At 38.2% G+C, this 20,323-nt stretch overlaps 1 protein-coding gene across 2 annotated transcripts; it reads left to right on the top strand.

Annotated features, from left to right (window-relative positions):
- The first annotated feature begins 3,775 nt into the window (after nucleotides 1-3,775).
- kif5bb (kinesin family member 5B, b) lies at nucleotides 3,776-16,775 on the top strand. 2 transcript variants are annotated; one of them, XM_057358755.1, is made up of 26 exons: nucleotides 3,776-3,981; nucleotides 7,770-7,857; nucleotides 8,037-8,110; nucleotides 8,347-8,451; nucleotides 8,646-8,694; nucleotides 8,894-8,949; nucleotides 9,064-9,151; nucleotides 9,514-9,638; nucleotides 10,087-10,191; nucleotides 10,281-10,426; nucleotides 10,642-10,790; nucleotides 10,887-11,077; nucleotides 11,188-11,256; nucleotides 11,370-11,576; nucleotides 11,672-11,815; nucleotides 11,957-12,145; nucleotides 12,406-12,523; nucleotides 12,665-12,720; nucleotides 12,860-12,969; nucleotides 13,045-13,146; nucleotides 13,227-13,287; nucleotides 13,373-13,444; nucleotides 13,689-13,793; nucleotides 13,884-14,100; nucleotides 14,202-14,333; nucleotides 14,421-16,775. In XM_057358755.1, exons 1-25 carry the CDS (start codon nucleotides 3,856-3,858, stop codon nucleotides 14,327-14,329), a joined length of 2,880 nt encoding a protein of 959 aa, XP_057214738.1. In that variant the 5' UTR covers nucleotides 3,776-3,855; the 3' UTR covers nucleotides 14,330-14,333; nucleotides 14,421-16,775. The 2 variants fall into 2 exon arrangements, with proteins under 2 accessions (XP_057214738.1, XP_057214739.1); XM_057358756.1 differs by having other exon boundaries at nucleotides 3,777-3,981; nucleotides 11,960-12,145.
- The last annotated feature ends 3,548 nt before the right edge of the window (nucleotides 16,776-20,323 follow it).

Here is a 20,323-nt window from a genome sequence, read left to right as displayed (position 1 = left end):
ATGATGGATAATCTGTATCTTTTTGCTGAACAACATTCTCTAATGACAATCAGTAGTGTTTTGTTTAATCTTGTCACTGCACCGGCACCCTGACTTCAGATGAGGGTGGTTGTGTAACTATGGTAACGAGATGTAGCCATCACATGTCAGAATGTAGCCTGTGAGAAAATGTTGATTATTTAGAACTTTCTCCAAATGCGTCACTCCAAAAAATATTTACAATTTCTCCTCGTTCAGATTCAGCCTTTAGCCTGCAGGCCTTTAAAGGTCCAGTGTATGAAATTTAGCTCACCCCTCTCTTTCAAAGCACTACGGTGGCTCTTACAGGACAAAGATGTCTTCACTTTTTTGCTTCTTTGCCAAAGGAGATTACGTATTTGCGAAACGTGCTCTGTAGAGCAGTTTGTCCATTTAGGGCTACTGTAGAAACAACATGGTGAGTTCCATGTAAGGGGACCCGCAGTGTATGTAGCTAGAAATAGCTCATTCATATGAAAACATGTTGAACACAAAGAAAGATATATGGAAGAATGTTAGCAATTTTCAGTTCTGTGACATCATTTACTACCATAGTAGAAAAATATTGTAGATTTTTTTGTTCTGTTGAACACAAAAGAAGATATTTTGAAGAATGTAAAGCAAACATTCTGGGGCACCTTTGACCACCATTTTAATTTTTCCTATAGTCAATGATGTCCCAGAACTGAAAATTGCCAACATTCTTCCAAATATCTTTCTTTGTGTTCAATAGAACAAATACATTTATACAAGTTTGTAACAAGGTTATTTTAGTTTGCTAAAATTTAAACTTTGAAAACGTCTCTGTTCATTGAAATCAAATCAAATATTGACCTAAAAATTATGGGAAAAACTTAACTAAAGAAAAAATTGAAAGGTTGCCTCAAAAAATAAAGCGCTAAATTATAATAATAAACAAAAACTAAAATAAAACTAAAATAGAAATGAATTAATATTCTATAGCAACATAAAAAATAAACAAATAAATTATAAAATGACAAAAGCATATGCCAAAATTGCTAAAACCTTAACTAAAATTAACATAAAAATTAAAGATCTAAAAAATAAAAGCTAATTTAAAATATTAATAAAACTAAAATCAAAACTATATTAACTCTGGTTTGGAACAACTTGAGGTTGAGTAAATGATGACAGAATTTTCATTTCTGAGTATCCCTTTGAGTGTAATTTTAAGTATATTTCTGAGATGTACATAAAAAGTAGACTGAAAATAAGTATGAAAAGCATTTTTTTCTGTACTTTTCTGTGCACAGCCATGGACATGCAAACCATCAAGCACCTGCCATAGCTTTCTATTATCACTAGTGGGCGCTGTTGTATTCTCGATTACAAACGTGTAAAATGTAGTAATGTAGTTCAGCGGGTAGAACATTGTGTTAGCAACACAAACGTCATGTATCGATCCAGGAAACACTGATAAAAATCTAAAGCTTGAATGCACTGTAAGTCACTTTGGATAAAAGTGTCTGCCAAAAGTTTCTGATCTTTCAAACTATGTGATTATTCACAGGGTAGCTATTTAGGATGACAAGAACAGCTGTTTTCTCAGTATTCACAGAGGCACACACACATCACTGTATTCTCTGTCCTTCCTCCAGATCATATTTGACTTCTGTATGAGTAAGGGCCAGCTGCAGAATGTTGAAATTATTCACGTATTTACTATATGCCCGCTTGTAAAATGATCTCACGCATGAAGACAACTGCAGGTTCATAACACTGCAACTGCAGATTTCAGATATCATTGTTGAAGCTGACATCAAACTTGGAATAGTTCACCCAAGAATAACAATTCTGTCACTATTTATTCACCCTCATTTCATTCAAAACCCTGTATATGACTCTTTCTTCTGTAGAACAAAAAAGAAGATATTTTGAGAAATGTCTCAGTGGTTTTGTGTCCATACAATGGAAGTCAATGGGAATTACTTTTGTCTGGTTACCGACATTCTTCAAAATATATTCTTTTGTGTTCGGCTGAAGAAAGAAAGTCATACAGGTTTAGGATGATGTGAAGATGAGCAAATGAGGAAAGAGTTGTATCTTGGGTGAACTATCCCTAAAAGATTGCCAAAAGGAAATGTAATGCAGACTTACTTTTTTTACGTTTTATTACTCATTTATAATAGGAAGCTCGAGCCTATTGTTTTCGTCAGTCAAATGACTGAGAATGATATATCCCTTAATGTTTGCAACACCCAGAAACACCCATTTATTTTGGATCCCAGCAGAACACTCACACTCGCACTGTCTCTCTCTCTCCTGCAACTGTATCTCATCCATCTAGCTGTTGAAAGAACCATTGAAACCTGTCTCACCAGCTTCCGGTCGCCTGCTGTGATATCCTGATGATGCTCGCCAAGGATGACAGCATGCACGAGTCTGGGTCATGTAGTGTGGTGACCGGAGATAACAGAAACACACACATTTATGTGTAGTCTATTGAAGAGATGTGACAGGAACTGAGCCCAGAGATCGTTGGATTTTACTGATCCCCATTAGAAATTCTGGTGTAAGGAAGTGAGAATAAAAGTTGAAAATGGTTCACATTTGGTGTTTATTAAAAACACGGTAAATGTACCTTGCCAACCATCAACTTAAGAAAACCAGAAAAATGTAGTTTTGTAAAAAAAATGACATGATGAGCTCATCTCACAGTTGATATACAGTAAATCTGGATGTGACGAACAACAGACACAGATTTTCCAGCCATGGACAACTGTTGCCTGTGAGATTATGGAAAGTTTGCAGACATGTGTCCTGACACACCCAAGAATGTCTGTGTGTCCAGCGCTTGTGTGTTGAGTCATTTTCAGTGCTTTGCATGACGTTATGTATACAGAAGTGGTTATACAACACTCAATTTTGAACAGATTTTACGAAATCAGACACGTTATGCTGTATATATCAGCATCACCTGGATGTGCTGTGATGGATATGAGCTCTTTAACAAGTTAAGATGTATTAGGCCTACTGTATTTTGACAAGTTTCACACATCTGCTTTAACAAAAAACTATTATTTATATCATTTATACATATGTTCTTCTATGCAATATAATTATAAGGTACATGTAAGGTGCACATTATATATATATTTCTATTTACAAAGCATTACTGCAAACAAAAATTGCTTATAAAAACATGATCTTTATTTGTTCAACATACACTTGTAAATCAACAAGCCTAAATTCACAAATACGCTTCGCTTCTCGGGTTGAATCAGAGCTGATGTAAGATGTTTAAATTTAACCGTCCAGCATCCATTTGCCAAGATTTCAGCATTCAGCTCTGCAGAAGCTTCTCTTGACGTCCCTTGACATCCCACATCCATCAGGACAAGACGAATCCCTGAATCATCCCGAATCAATGCTGTATCTGCAATATCTCTGCTGTAGAGTGGTGTGTGTGTGTGTGTGTGTGCGTGTGTGTGTGTGTGTGTGTGTGTGTTTGGGTTTGCAGGAAAATGTTAACTATATGCAACTTTTTTCAGTGTCAAAATTGACCTCTTAAAAAGATGCATAACATAACAGAGCCTCACACCGAGAGACACCTAAAGATGGGCTTTACTAAAAAAAGGTTTTACAAATGCTGCATTAAATGAATAAAAATGCATGTGTGAGTGTATATGTCTGTTGTCATGCGTGTGTGTGTGTGTGTGTGTGTGTGGTCAGTTGGTGTGTTGGGGGTTGTAACGTCATCAACAGGTCCAGCCCCACCCCATCAGGTCCAGCCCAGACACATCACACACACAGGGCTGAGGTCGGGAGGAGATCTCCTCATCATCTTCATCCACCTCCTCCTCTTCACAGTTGAAGATGGCGGACCCGGCCGAGTGCACCATCAAAGTCATGTGCCGTTTTCGGCCTTTAAACAGCTCGGAGGTGATAAGAGGGGATAAATACATCCCCAAATTTCAAGGAGAAGATAATGTGGTCGTCGGGGTGAGTTTATGTCGCTATTTCATCTTAAATGCCCGCTTTACGTACTGCGGAAAACCCGCCGTGTATTTGTATTAGCATCTGCTAACCACCTGCAGATATTTCCTGACAGAAAATATCTTATTTAATGGGTATGTTTGTTAAAATAATAGCGCATTTTATGTTTTATTATCGTTTTCTGTGTAAGTGTTATATGTGAGCTTGTAAATAGCTAATATTACAGTGCAGTGAACAGTTGTTGTTATCGTTGTTAGCTCGGTGGCTAACAATCCCCAGTCGTAATGCAGCACATTTGAGGGCGTTTAAGTTACCATTAAAATACGACATTTTCAAAATAAAATGAAATGAATCTTAGTATTGTAGTATAACTTTTTGACTTAAGGGCACATTTTGAAAAGAAACAGGGTGATAAATCTGAAGTGACAGCTAGCCGGTGTGCTAATATTAATATGGTATGTTGTTGTCATTTCTAAACCATCACAAACAGAAAGCGTATATAAATATATTGCTTTTAGGAAATGTGATTGTAAATATGGCATATGATGAAATATAGATATAATATAATAATTTTCATGTTTATGCAATGTAATGGGAATAATCCGTTATGATGTGGCCTACTTCAAAAACATGTCTAAACGAACAAATCCTTTAGTGTGTTTACTTGTATTTCTTATCTTTATTGTATTTGTTAGGATATAATAAACGGAAGCAATGAAAAGCCACCTACTTGCCAGAATGTTTATTGATTTGTTTACTTAGGGCCCTGTAGATATGTTTCTATATGTCATGTTTACTAAAGTCTGTTGTTGAATAAATAAATGAATGAATAAATTGCTTGAAATGACATAAGCACGAACAGCTGTTTTCCATAATAAATAGCTATGACCAGAATAATGTCCACCCATAGATTTTTTTCTTTTTAATGCAACATCAGCATTGTATTTGCTGTCTGAAAATGCATTTGCATGTTAGAAAAGTTGTTGTTGACTGACAGTGGGTAGACACTTAATGGGACAGTTCACCCAAACATAAAAAATCTGTCATCATTTACTCACCCTTTGTTTTGATGAACACAGAGAAATGTATTTGAAAGAATGCTTGTGACCAAACAGTTCTTGGCCACCGGTGACTACGATAGTAGGACAAATGACAATTTTAGTCAAAAGTGCCCCAGATCTGTTTGCTTTCCTACATTCTTCCAAATATCTTTTTCTGTGTTCAACAGAACAAAGACATTTATGAAGCAATTTTTCCTATATGGTAGTCAATGGTGGCCAAGAACTGTTTGGTTACAAACATTCTTCCAGATATCTTTCTCTGTGTTCATCAGAACAAAGAAATGTAAATGGATATGGAACAACTTGAGGGTGAGTAAATGAAGACATAATCTTCATTTTTGGTTTTCTGATGCAGCCTGTTTATTGTACCATTGCATGAATGAGCTGGATGTTATGGGTCATTTTTTTCGAGAAGTATTTGTATTAGTGTTTTTTTATCTTATGTACTGTTTAAAACTACAGATCTGTTTATATGCTAATGCTAATGCCGTTTGTATCTTTATCGTTCTTGGGCGGTGATTTCTGCTGTGACACTACTGTCTGATCAACACTCACCCTTTTGTTCGCCGGTGGGGTGACTTCTGTGTGAGTGTGTGTGCTTGCGTGTACTTGTGAGTCGACCAAACGGGTTTTGTCCTCCAGCTGTTTTGAACAGTCAGCATTGGGCACCAGAACAACTATCACAGTCCGCTTGACCAGTTCTGCTTAGTGTAATGGAGCGTGTGTGTTGTCGTAATGGCTTTCGGCAGGTAGATATCGTCATAAATGAGCAATAAATCACGCTGCACTGAAGAAACCCAGACCTGTATGTCCAGCTCTCTCAGTGGTGTTTATGTCGATATCTCTATAATTTCACAGTGAATTCTCAAGAGAACAAGCTGTAATTACAACAACACATGAATATTTTATTTCTCTCTTTATTGCGTGCAAACACAGTGCACGCGCTTATTCAGAGTTTGAAGCCAACATGTGATGCACAGTCCCATCTCCATAACCGTTGTGAACGCAAGTATGATCCCTCAATGGGAATACTGAGAGCCGTAAACAGTGCCGTTCCATTCTCGGTGGTGGAGGTGGCCTCAGGACGTGCAGAAACACAAAAACACTCTTCACGTAGTCTTGTGACTGTCTGAAGACTGTGAAATAAATGGTCGTTTTGGCATTCCTGTGTTGTGATGTTGTACCGTCCTATTGCTTAAAATGACCTTTGCTTACTGCCGCTTTTGGGTCGCTGAATGTTAGATCGAGTGATGAACTTGATACATTGTGATAGGGCTGCACAATTAATCGTATTTTAATCGTGATAACGATTTATGCTTCCCACGATAAATTGAGCATAATCGTTGTGATATTAATGTTTTAAAAGCAAGCACAAAACTCCCGATACATTTTTTCACTGCATTTCTACTATTTTAAGACTTTTTTGCAAAACCCACAGACAAACATGAAGGGTGACCAATAGTAATGATTTATAAAAAAAACAAGAAATCAAAAATGGATTAGCAAGGTTTCATTCCGAAGGGCACAAAATGTTAATTTTTGTGGGTGGAGTGTTTAGATGATTGATTGCGTGTTTTGACATACGGTGTTGAAGAAGTTCAATGGCAGCAGATTTTATCATATTCATTGGCTGTAAAGTATAGGCCTAATAAACATGCTGAAGTGAAATTAAAAATAAAGTTCTGATTTGATGAAAACAAAACAACCGTGATTATCATTTTACCCATGATCGTGCAGCCCTACATTGTGATTTAATATAATAAATTTGTTTTTAATGTTATTGCCATCCTTAGTACATCCTATACAAAGGTGGCCTAGAGGAGATCTCTGGTGTCTTGTGAGGGGTGGATTTGACAGGATTTTGATAACTGTTGTCTTCTGGGTGTGTGAAACACTTATAGGAAGATTAGAGACCATCTGATCTTGTATAAATGAATGTGAGTTTTCCTGAATAAAAAGGGATTATTCATTCCACTACCTCTCCTCTTATGATAGGCTTTCAATGCTGACACATCCTTACAACCTCTTACAGACACAATTAAACATTAACTGTTTTATGATGCTATTAAGAAAAATAGGCATCTCACACGCACGCAGAGAAGATTATCATTAGACCAATGCATTGTTAAATCTGTATGTAAATGATGCCTTTTATTGGGTGGATCTATAATTTCTCGCCCTTTTTTTAGAGACGGTCAGCTGAAGGATGTGGGCGTACATAAAGCATTACATTATACAATATAAAGCCCATTCTGAATGATATCTGTGTTCTGTAAGTGGTCTGTAGAGATCAACAGTAGGCCTGAACAAGTAAAAATATATATATATTTTTAATAAGTAATAAGATAGTATAACAATAATGATATAGATCTGTAAGCTACAGTTGCCTTGGTATATTAACCTGACATAAATTAAAGTGAATTTTGATTTAGAACGGTCTCAAGCTCACTTTATAAAAAATTGTCTGATTTACATTGGAATACCACCTGTGATCATTGGTAGAAGTTGAAAATGAAAATGTCATGTTGTGAGTCATGTATAAGATGTTTTGGTTAAGGGCTTAAAAAGCTTAAGTCTCTGTTCCTTTTTATTTAATTTGCTTTAAATAGAGAGTCTTTGAATCTTATGACTGTGGTTTCGGTTGTATTGCCCTGTTACTTCAGGCCATCAAAGGTGTATATATTAATAGACTTTAATGTATAATAACCTGTCATTCTCTCTCTCTCTCTCTAGGGAAAGCCGTATATGTTTGACCGTGTGTTTCAGTCGAACACTTCTCAGGAGCAGGTTTACAACGCTTGTGCTCAGAAGATTGTTAAAGGTGAGCAGCGAGGCCTTCAGGAGAGGGAACACAACCAGACAACATGATCCGTTTCACTCTCATATAATAGTCACAGAATACAGTGTTTGTGTTATGCTCTCTGCCACTACCTCATTATACTGTATTTTCATAATGGACCATATTTAAATCATTTGAATTGTTGTCTTTGTGCTTTGCAGATGTGCTTGAGGGCTATAACGGTACAATATTTGCTTACGGACAAACTTCCTCTGGAAAAACACACACCATGGAGGTAAAATAAATCATTTAGAAACATTTAATAAAGAATCATTTCTTGTAGCAGGTGGTGTGTTTTTTAATGATTAAATGAATACAAATTTGTACAGTGATATTCCTAGGATATAATAATCTGCTCATGGTTTATGTCAGGATATATCTTAATCTAATATTAATATTTTTCTGTTCCATAAATCACCTACAGCTTCAGTAAATTGAATGTGTTGATAGTGTTTGGCTATGTTCATGTAGGGTAACCTGCACGATCCAGACGGCATGGGCATTATTCCGCGCATCGTCCAGGATATATTCAACTACATTTACTCCATGGATGAAAACCTGGAATTCCACATCAAGGTATGATCTACTTAAAGAAAAAGGTTTAAGAACTACTCTTTATGAGTGTGATCTCTATGACGTGATTTGTAAAAAAAAGATTTAGGAAATAATTGTAATGTGTTGGTCAAAAGATCTGGGAATTTTTTGATTTTACAGAAACTTTAATCTAGCACTTTAGATCTAGATAAATCTTGATTTTTTTGTATTGGCAGGTCTCATATTTTGAGATTTACCTGGACAAGATCAGGGATTTGCTGGATGGTACGTATAACTTGAGCTGAATATGTTATGGACAGGTAATATTCATGTCTCTTTGAGAGATTATTGACCGCAGTTTACTGTCTCAGCTCCAACAGGATTTTCATAATATTTCTTAAGAAAAGATCTGTTTCACATTGTAAATGTCTCTCTCTCTCTCTCTCTCTCTCTCTCTCTCTCACACACACACACACACACACAGTGTCCAAGACCAATCTGTCTGTACATGAAGACAAGAACAGGGTCCCTTATGTGAAGGTTTGTCTTTATTGTGAAAAAAAAAACCCTAACCTGTATATGCAGGAATTCAAAATGGCTAACACTGCCTCTCTTTTTCTCTTTGTCTTACTTTCATTCTCTCTATTTCTTCAGGGTTGTACCGAACGGTTTGTGTGCAGCCCTGACGAGGTCATGGACACTATAGATGAAGGCAAATCCAACAGACATGTGGCTGTCACAAGTAAGTCCACGCAAATCAGTCAAATACGCTTCTTCTTTCATAACCCTCTGTCACCCTTTGCACTCTTAAAGGAAAAGGAATGAACATTTATTTCCATATGATTTTCTTCTGTGAAACACAAAGTTTGAAGCTTTTTATGAATAGCTAGGCCACTGCCTTTAAAAAGTAGGTCTTTTAAAACATTACCTGTTTTGTTCTTCATAGGAGGTTTATAATGACAACATCATTTTGTAACAAAAATATGCTTCCATAAAAACACTATACTTTATGTCTGCTTGTGGAGTTTTTATAGAAGAGTCTCATGTAGCCATAGTTAAGTTTCAATGACAGGTGTGTGTGTCTTTGTTTTCTGTTTGTGTCAGACATGAATGAGCACAGCTCCAGGAGTCACAGTATCTTCCTGATCAATGTCAAGCAGGAGAACACACAAACAGAGCAGAAACTCAGCGGGAAACTCTTCCTGGTGGATTTAGCAGGAAGTGAGAAGGTAATCTCACATCCTCTCTTGCTACACTTCTCTCATTTTACTTCCTCCTTTCTCTTTTACTTGCTTCCTCTGTTTCTCTTTAAAATCTTTTTTGTAATAATCATAATAATAATAATGACACCAGGTGTGAAGTGACTTGAGTATTTCCTTATTACAGCTGGACTCAAGTTAGCACTCACCACAAGAAATCTGTGTCTGTGACGATAGAATGCAATGCATTATGGGACATACATATCCTGGTAGATCTGTTTGCGTGACTGGCTATCAGAAGAAAAAGCTGTTTTGCATCATTTTCACTTGAGAGCACATGGGAATAAGCACGGAGTGATGTGATAAAACACATCCCAAACCAGTGCAGATGAGGAAAAGCTCGTTATTACGGGGTGTTAATGTGTTCAGGCACCAATCTGTCTTTGATGCGCGACGTGATTTGTGTGTGTAATCGCAGGTCAGTAAAACTGGAGCAGAGGGCGCTGTGTTGGATGAGGCCAAAAACATCAATAAATCTCTGTCTTCTCTGGGCAACGTCATCTCCGCTCTGGCCGAGGGTTCGGTAGGTGTTCTGCACCTGACGGTGTTTGTCTCTGTGTTAAATGGCATCATTACGTGAATGGAGGGATGATGGATCTCTCTCTCTGTCAGACGTATGTTCCCTACAGAGACAGTAAGATGACCAGGATCCTGCAGGATTCTCTGGGTGGAAATTGCAGGACCACCATTGTCATTTGCTGCTCCCCCTCGTCATATAATGAGGCCGAGACCAAAACCACACTCATGTTCGGACAGAGGTGAGAGGACACGTAATGACCAATGAGATTCATCGTATGTGGGTGGGGCTACACAGCACAGCACGATGGTACCTTTATGTCTGGTTAGAACGCACAAAATACTCTTTCTTAAAGGCCAACAGAGGCCACGGTTGAAAGCTTAGGAAGCAAATAAGGCTCGCTGTGGTATTCTGATGCATTATGTTTTAAGTGTGTGTGTGTTTTGATGTCCTCAGAGCAAAGACCATTAAGAACACAGTGTCTGTCAATGTGGAGCTGACAGCAGAACAGTGGAAGAAGAAATATGAGAAGGAGAAAGAGAAGAACAAGACCCTGAGGAACACCATCACCTGGCTGGAGAACGAGCTCAACCGCTGGAGGAACGGTAAAAACACACACATTAGTCTTACAGTAGGATAAACAGTATTTCAGTAATATGTTTGAGAATGGCACTTCTGAGCTTGTTATTTTTGTGTTTCAGGCGAGAACGTGCCTGTCGATGAACAGTACGATAAAGAGAAGGCAAACGCAGATGTTCTGGCCCTGGATAATGTGGTGAATAACGATAAATTCGCCTCGTCTCCCAGCATGCCCGGCCTCAAATTGACTGACGCTGAGCGTGAGAAATGTGAGGCTGAACTGGCCAAACTCTACAAACAGCTGGATGACAAGGTGAGACTAAACAGACCAAATAAAAAAATGAAGTTGCACATTAGAATACCTTGTGTCATGGCACGTGTACTACCTTATTGTTGTTTACTTCCTGACTTTTTTGTGTGTAGGATGATGAGATAAACCAGCAGTCTCAGCTGGCTGAGAAACTCAAGGAGCAGATGTTGGATCAGGAGGAGGTGAGATGTGAACATCAAATGTATTTCCTCTGAGATGTTAAACATCAGTGTCCTGCCCTCTGATTGGCTGCTGTATATTTATTGTGTCACTTGTCTCAATGCGTGCATCGTAGCTGCTAATCTCAACCCGACGGGACCACGATAACCTGCAGGCGGAGCTCACGCGTCTGCAGATGGAGAACGAGGCGTCTAAAGAGGAGGTCAAGGAGGTCCTGCAGGCCCTGGAGGAGCTCGCCGTCAACTATGATCAGAAGAGTCAGGAGGTGGAGGACAAGACCAAGGAGTTCGAGACCTTGAGCGAGGAGCTGAATCAGAAATCTGTGAGGATGAACTCTCGTTTCTTATTTGCACCTTGTTGAACGTACAGTATCTGTCACTAATAAAAGTGTTATGTTGGTTGTCTTTATTATTTTAGAGCGTTCTTGCATCTATCGACTCGGAGCTGCAGAAGCTGAAGGAAATGACCAACCATCAGAAGAAGAGAGTGACTGAGATGATGTCATCTTTACTCAAAGATCTGGCTGAGATCGGCATCGCCGTGGGCAGCAATGACATCAAGGTATAAAACGTAGAATCACGATTGTACTCGTACCAGGAGCAAAAGTGCCATCAAACCCCAATGGATGTTTGTCTTATTTTAAAGCGTATATACATTTCTCTTTGTTTTTAAACTTTCTCTAACCTTAATTTTCTCTCTCAGCAGCACGAGGGTGGAGGTCTTATCGATGAAGAGTTCACAGTGGCTCGTCTTTACATCAGTAAGATGAAGTCCGAGGTGAAGACTCTGGTGAAGCGCAGCAAACAACTGGAGAGCACTCAGGCCGAGAGCAACAAAAAGATGGACGAGAACGAGAAAGAGCTCGCTGCCTGCCAGCTCCGGATCTCTCAGGTACTGCCTCAGCTTATCTTACACCATAAGACAAAAAGTAGATGACATATTCCATCTTGATGATTTACTTCATCTAGAAATCCATACAATCTATATTCTAATACTTCTGAAGACATGATGGATTTGTCGTGGATGGATAGTCATTACCTGCCTTTTTGAAACAGCCAGTTCATTAATGCATAACTTTAGACAAAAGCAGAGAAAAGGCTATAGTTTGGTGTTTACACGATGGATTCTGTGATTTGTTTTTCTGTCTGTAGTATGAAGCAAAGATCAAGTCTCTGACGGAGTATCTACAGAACGTAGAGCAGAAGAAGAGGCTGCTGGAGGAGAATGTGGACTCTCTAAATGAAGAACTGGTCAAACTCAGTGCTCAGGGTACACGCACATTTCTTTTCTCTCTTAACTTGATTTAATTGTGCTATAAATCCGTCATTTAAATCTGAGAAACAGGCCTCTTCTTTTGGACACCACTGCCCTCTTGTGGTTTTATGATTCGGTTTATTTTCTCTCATGCAGAGAAAGTTCACGCCATGGAGAAGGAGAACGAGATACAGACTGCCAATGAAGTCCAGGTGAATGTTTTGCAATTTCATTATCACTATGAGCTTTTTTCAAAAGACATGCACACTTCACAAATGTATAAAGTTCTGATATAGTACAGATTCTCAATGTTTAAAGAGGGATTGCTACTTCACGTTTCTCTGTGTCCAGACCGCGGTCGAGCAGCAGATCCACAATCACAGAGAAGCTCATCAGAAACAACTGAGCAGCCTGAGAGACGAGCTGGAGGTTAAGGAGAAACTCATCACTGAACTACAGGAGTAAGTCTTTCACACAAACACTTTAATGACCGTATTAAATAAAGTACACCTGCTCACATATCTCTGTGTCTGCAGTCTAAATCAGAAGATCATGCTGGAGCAGGAGCGTTTGAAGGTGGAGCACGAGAAGCTCAAATCCACGGACCAGGAGAAGAGCCGCAAACTGCACGATCTCACGTACGTCACGCACAGCACAGAGACATTGAGAGTCGATGTGAAAAGATTTCTCTCATGTTTATGATGAAATGTGTTCACAGGGTGATGCAGGACAGAAGAGAGCAGGCCAGACAGGATCTCAAAGGCCTGGAGGAGACGGTGGTACGTCATTTTATTTTGTGTTTGAGAGATGTGGGTTATCTGGATCTGTGTGTGCATTCTCTGATCTTTGACTCTGTCTCCTCAGGCCAAAGAACTGCAGACTCTTCATAACCTGAGGAAACTATTTGTTCAAGATCTGGCCACACGGGTCAAGAAGGTACGACATTTAAGAGTGCATATTTTAAAAAGGATAGACTTAATGGACTTGGACTGTTATCCCAAGAAGAAAGACCATAACTTAATCGGCTAAACTTTTTAGTAGCATGCTAGCATATAGATGATGTCATGGCTAACTCCGGTTTTGATTTGATAGTTTTAGATTCATTTTGCATTCTATAAAGATGCTTTTTTAGAATGCACATAGTAGTGAAAAGTAGTAAAAACAAAACAAAATTTCACAGAGCGCTGAGATGGATTCTGACGACACAGGTGGCAGCGCGGCTCAAAAGCAGAAGATCTCTTTCCTTGAGAACAACCTGGAACAGCTCACTAAAGTCCACAAGCAGGTAAACGCACCTCCATGACGTACTACAGACATGCCTCACTAACGTCTTGCAACTCGCACTAACCCGGCGTCTTGATTCATCCTTCCGCAGCTGGTGCGCGACAACGCAGACCTGCGCTGTGAGCTGCCGAAGCTGGAGAAGCGTCTGCGGGCGACGGCGGAACGCGTGAAGGCTCTGGAGTCTGCACTCAAAGAGGCCAAAGAAAACACGGCTCGCGACCGCAAGCGCTATCAGCAGGAGGTGGACCGCATCAAAGAGGCCGTAAGAGCCAAGAACATGGCCCGCAGAGGACACTCGGCTCAGATCGGTCAGTACGCTCACGTTTTATGCTCTAGCAAATTCTACTTTGTCACATGACCTTATTACTGTTAGTCAGAATTCATTTCTATATTTTTTACCGTTTCGCAGCCAAGCCAATCAGACCAGGCCAACCCCCGGTCGCTTCCCCCACCCACCCTAATGTTAACCGCTCAGGGGCGGGGCTCTTCCAGAACAACCAATCAGTGGGCATCCGTGGAGGCGGAGTCAAACAGTAAAAAAGTGAGTAGATTTATCTTTTTAAATGTTCTTTTTTTTCTTCTTCTGGGCAGTTTTTACCTTTTTGTTTCTGTCTGTCTGTCTCTCTAGCTGTTGAATGCTGCATATAACCCCAGTAGCCCCAGCTGAAGCCGATATCACCCCAAAAAGCTGAGCAGGCATTCCACCGCACGAGAGGGTTTAATACATATAAAAATGAATATATATATATATATATATATATATATGTGTGTGTGTATGAAACAAGAAATACTATCCCCGTCTGGGCTGTACAGTTCTTCCTCCATTCTTATCTCCTATATCATCCCTTTGAAAAAATCGAAAAACTACACAACAGGCTGTTTGCACCAGTGGAGACGTGTGTAACCAGCGTGTAACTCTTCACTCCTGCACAGTAGGTTTCTGTTCACATACTGCACTCCACGTTCCTCACTGTGCCAAGTTGAATGTATTACAAATTTACAAAAGAAAAAAGGCAGAAATGAATGATCACGGTTAAAGGAATAAAAAAAACTAGCTTTTAGCCTTATTTATGTACGATTGAATTTTAATTTTGTTTAGAGAGTTAGCTCGTTCTCTCTCGCTTTGAATCGTTTCTATCGAACATTTCACCTACATATGTTAAACACTACAATTGATCTGTATATATGAAAAACGGAATCGTTTTTGTAAGACACGCACAGGAGAAGTAAAGTTAGCGAGACAAACGGATGAATAAAACGGCTGCTTCATGTAGATACTCCTGAGCTACAGGTATAATAATCATCATCATCATTGGTGTTTATATCACAGCCTGATGTGTTAGATGAGTCTACGCTAGGTGTAAAGAACAAGAATTTAATGTACCCTTTTCATTTCAACGTTTAGCTTTAGTTCTCACATAAGCTAGAGTCGTGTCGCTACAGCTGAAATCCCTACAGATCATTTTTATTTATCACGTGTGGACTTCTCCTCGTAGATCTACCCAAACTATGCTCAGAGGGGATTGTATATACATTATTTAGAAGTTCGTTTTTATTCATGCTTAGGCAGGGGACCTCGCTGTTTGCTTATAGGAATAGTTCACCCAAAAAGACAATTCTGTCATTTACACACCTTCATGTCGTTGTGGATCCATATGACTGACTCTGATTTTCGGCTTTAAAGAAGTGTTCAGTTCAATCAAGCACATTCCCCTTGTAAAAGATTCCTCTGGACATTCTGCAAATGACAGTCACATGGGTTTAGAACAACATGAAGGTACATGAACGATCACGTGTCAGCGTAGTAAAGATCGTTTGTTTGTCTTGTTAGGAGAGAGGCTTGTGCGGTGGTCAGCCAGCCATTGAAGTCACGATATACCTCCTCTCTTGAATATACACTGTATTTGACTTTAGTTGGTGCAGTTTAGGGTCCATATTGGAAGATCAGATTTTTGCCGGTCGATTCAGCAAGGTGCACAACCCGGGGAAACCACGGCATTTTTGTTCTGGATCACACAACCAAATATTGTCTGTAGATGGTCCGCTGTGTCTTTTGGTTGCCTCGTGTTTGTTTGTTTGTTTGTTTGTTTAGACCTGCTGATGGGCTCTCCGTTCAGTGCTTTCTATTCAGCACTACATTACTGCCTTTCATTGAGTTTTGGTGTTAATGGGTGGGACTTGTTTAATGGTGGGCGGGGCTTATTTAATACATTTTAGGCGATGTTTTCATTTTACTGTACTTGGAACTAGGTAATGTTTTATTTATTTTGTGTTATTTTAGGCTAGAGAATTTTGCTGTTCATTTGTTTTTCTCTTCTTTTTTTTTATAAGTCTGCAAATGTCTGCATAATTTTATTATGAAAAGTATGTGTAGATTCCAATGTACTCGGTTTCCATTTTCCTTTATATTTTTCTGTGTTAATTGAATCCAGATCCTATTAGGTGTCCTGTGTAAATGACTAGTAGCAGCAGAAGGAATATTGAAGATGGACTTTTAGGATTTTGTGTGCAATATTAATCTGGTTTTGTGCAAGGTTTGCAGTACGAAAGATTAAGTAATCGAAACCACACTCAGCAGTCCTGCAATTTTATATTTGTTTCATGTGTTTAGCAGTCGTGTCGTCAGAGAACTTATAAAAGCACTTTAAAACATACCATCTCTATTGAAAGCGCACTTGAAAATTTGCATCTCAAACATTTAATTTCTCACTGAATTTTATCATTATTATCATTGAAGAGCTTAGAAGGTCATGTGTTTTAAGGAATGTCATTGTTGTTGTTTTTTGCCTTGAATCTGCATTTTTAACAGTCGCTGAGGAAAACACTCTAATGTAAAGACTTGATGGTAACGGAATGATGTGTGTACAGTTGCTTCTTCAAAGTGTCTAGACTGAATTGCTGTGTTTATTTCCTTCAGTTGCTTACTGTAGGCAGGTGTTCACCCCTTGACATGAATTGCAAATAAAGTATAGGATAAACACAACTAAGTTTGTCTGTCCTGATTTCTGATACACATTGAGAAGTTTAACTGGTGTTTTAAACGGGTATGAATATTCCATTATTATTCAAATAATGAATATGGTCTATTATTTAAAATACCACATCAGTATGTTTAAGTGCATGTGGTGTGCATGCTTATTCAACAACTGGTGTCGAGGTTTTATCCTGGATTCAAAACATTAAGGAAAGAGATTTTGATAGATTTTCTAGTTCATTATCCTAGTAAATGGGAAGGTCCAGTGTAGCGCAAATCATGATGGGAGGCTGTTTTCTGTAATCCATGCATGCATACAGTACAACAAAATCTGTGTATGACGTATTGTGGGGTGCAGAAATATACAACTATATAGTCAATCTGTTCATAAATAATTGGAGCACTCAATGTTAATTGTTATTATGTAACTCTGTAAGAAACAGTTGGCGGTTTTTACTTATTGAACATTGTTTTTTGTTGAGTTAATTTAGGGCTGGGGCGAAAGCCAGACGGTGCTCTCGCGCAGAGACTCCGAATATGGGACACAGAAGAAAAACGATTTACACACGTAGTTCCAGGAAATGACAATGGTCATATTCCTATCGCTGTTTTTCAAACCTTTTCAGGTATTTTTATGATAATAATATGGTATATTTATAATGATGATGTTTGACAAATGTTGCTTTTTTAAATGCACGTTATAAACTACTCAATCTCAGTGATTTTACATCGAGCAGTACTTCCTACTGATCAAAGAGCCGTAGTTCACGGAAGAGCAGTGCATAAAACACCAAGGTGACCAGATTTTTCTTATGAAAACCGGGGACATTTTCTAGTGAAATGGTCAAAATATTATTGAAATCTCATTTGTTATAATCAATCGATTAAAATACTGGGACAAAACGTTTTTGTCTTTTTCTTGTTGCACATTATTAATGGGGTTTTGTTGTATTGCAATTAATTACAATGGTATAAAATTGTTTGCAGATCAAACTGACCATAACTGGTTTAAATAAAGTTTACCACAACTCTATGGAAAAATAGTCCATTGTGAAATTAGTAAATACCAACCATAGCAAATGATCAAAACCGTTGCATGCATTAACAGCAAATTTAATAACACTACAAAAATATAACAAATATGAAAACATTTGACAAATACAATTTTTAACATTCTTTAATTGTATTTAATATTTTCATTTTTACAAACTGTATACAGTCATTACAACCAGTAATTAAAACTTTTAAAAGAACTTTCTATGTTTGTGCTTTTGTAAATGGACCTTTACATTAAGCTTTTTATTAGCATTTTAGGCTCATTTTGAGCGCAGATGTCCTTTCTGCGAATGTAATAGTTGTCAGTGTAATTGCTATTGCGAAGATGAATATTTTTATTTGTTTATATCGCTGCGTATAAACTTTCACCAAGGTATGTGTGGGAATCACTAGATCAGAGGAGGGATTCTGTGTTGTGCTGATGGAACTTACTGGTAAAGTTTAAAATATATTTGTGCAAAACAACCATGGCCTGACCCTGTAAAGTAACACGTACAAACAGTTTACTTTAATTTAACATGAGTAGTAAGTACCTTGAACCCGATACCTTTGACTTCAGTTTTTATTTGATAATAACTTCTTATGTCTCGTCGTATATTCTTAAAGGGGTGCTGCAACAGTGTGTCAAGCATTCTGACTTCTTTACAATGTTAAACGTGCTGTCTTCTCATGCTTAACATGGTCAACTTGTCAAAAAACGAGTTGGGCGTATGACGTAGTATTTCTGTGCTCGATACACTCCCCCAGCGATAGTACAGGTTTCGGAAAGTTTTTTTTCAAACATATAAAACTGTTTCGTAACAATTTTTCTTAGTCCCTTATTGGACAATTCTCCCGGAAAAGCACGCCCACGCAGCAGCAAGGAGAGCAGGAGAAGGAGCATGCGCAGACGTCACTTTCACTTGTGTGCAGGAGAGAGAGAGAGAGAGAGAGAGAGAGAGAGAGAGAGAGGGCATACGTTGGTGAAGTTCAGGTGTTTGTTTGTTCACTGCATTTGGGTGATGAATGTTATATAAACGGTGGATATGACGCTGGATTTGGAGATGGTTTGAAACTGATATATGGAGCCGTCCCAGCGCTAAAAGATGCCGGACATGAACCGCATGCGGTGAGTGAAACTGATGTCTGTTTTGTTGGCAATGGTGCGGCGCGCGACCAAGTAATTAGTGTAGTTTACAGCCCCCTCTGCTGGTGTAGAAAATCACTACATGGTTGCTCTAGTACTCCGCAGAATATGTTGATCGGGCTTTTTCACAGTAGTTTCTGGTTGTTTTGGACATGCAGTATATTTTTAATGTTATTAAATATTATTTTTTAACCTTAATTCTAAATTTGAATTGTATAAATGAAATGAAAACATTTTAATTGTTTGTTTATTAATAATAATATCCAAATATTATTAAGAATGTGGCCCACCCACAATTTTACAGGCCCACGTATCATCTACTTTCTGTATCCGTCTCTCTCTCTCTCAATTTATAAGCTTTTTTGCCCATGGGGACCTCAATTTTGGTCCCGACGGTGACACGAGTCCCCATGTGTTGGTGTGCGTTCAGGTTTAGGTCCCCACCGGGATATACAAACATGAACACACACACACACTCAGTGACTCAGCAAGGCTGTTAGTCTGTATCAACAAATAGGAAACTTATATTGCTCCACACAGTTGTCAAAATCTATGCAATGTATGTGTTCAATGATAGGTAATATATAGGTTTAGATAAAAATCACACTTGCTGCAGGCTCTTATTCGAAGTAGGTCTATACATCTCGAAAACACTTTAAGAAAAATACAGCTCAAACAACATTTAAAGTCCTAAATCGTCTTTTACCACTATTCTCGTGTTCTAATTTACATTTTTAAGCCAAGGTGTTCAAAAGTTTAGGATAATTTATTCATTCTTTATTGATATTTTTCTACATTTTAGAATAATAGTAAACTTTCAAACTATGGAATAACACAAATGTGACTGCGGAATTATGTTTGGAGTAAAAACAAAACCTTGTAATAATAATGTAGATAAACTTGTAATATTTTTGCATCTTCGGTGTAGTCACCCTTTGACTAAAATTTGCAGAAACGTCCTATTTTTATTTTATTAAGCAGTTTTTGGGGGTCTCATCCTGAGATGCTTTTTAAATCACACTAAAGGAAGGCCTGTTTATTCTAAACTGTCATTGGCTGCCTTTTCTTCATTCCTCTGTCCATTTCAAAAACTTTTTTATTGGATCTAATTTTTGAATACACATTTATAAAATATTATAATAATAGAAACTAATATATTTGCACAATTATATTTTTGTCTACAAAACTTATTTTAGACATTTAGACACATGCTGTCTGGGCGAAAGGTTTGTAATAGTCAAGAAAAACATTTCACTCAAGTGACTCTGAACTTTTTAACAGCGCTGTAAATGGACACTCTCTCTTATAAATAGACAGATGGGGATTTCCCTCAATAACCATGAGCATGATTGTGTAACAACCAAAGATCTTTAGA

The sequence above is a fragment of the Triplophysa rosa genome, linkage group LG18 (genome assembly GCF_024868665.1).
Source record: "Triplophysa rosa linkage group LG18, Trosa_1v2, whole genome shotgun sequence".
In the NCBI taxonomy this organism is placed as follows: Eukaryota; Metazoa; Chordata; class Actinopteri; order Cypriniformes; family Nemacheilidae; genus Triplophysa; species Triplophysa rosa.
Note: the sequence above shows the minus strand (reverse complement) of the source record. Positions and strands in the feature narration are given on the sequence as shown.

Excerpts from the sequence above, each read along its gene's own strand:
- kif5bb (XM_057358755.1), top strand. The coding sequence starts at position 3,856 with ATGGCGGACCCGGCCGAGTGCACCATCAAAGTCATGTGCCGTTTTCGG. Across the intron at positions 9,152-9,513 it reads CAGACATGTGGCTGTCACAA|ACATGAATGAGCACAGCTCC; the intron begins GTAAGTCCACGC and ends TGTTTGTGTCAG. Across the intron at positions 13,147-13,226 it reads CGCAAACTGCACGATCTCAC|GGTGATGCAGGACAGAAGAG; the intron begins GTACGTCACGCA and ends ATGTGTTCACAG.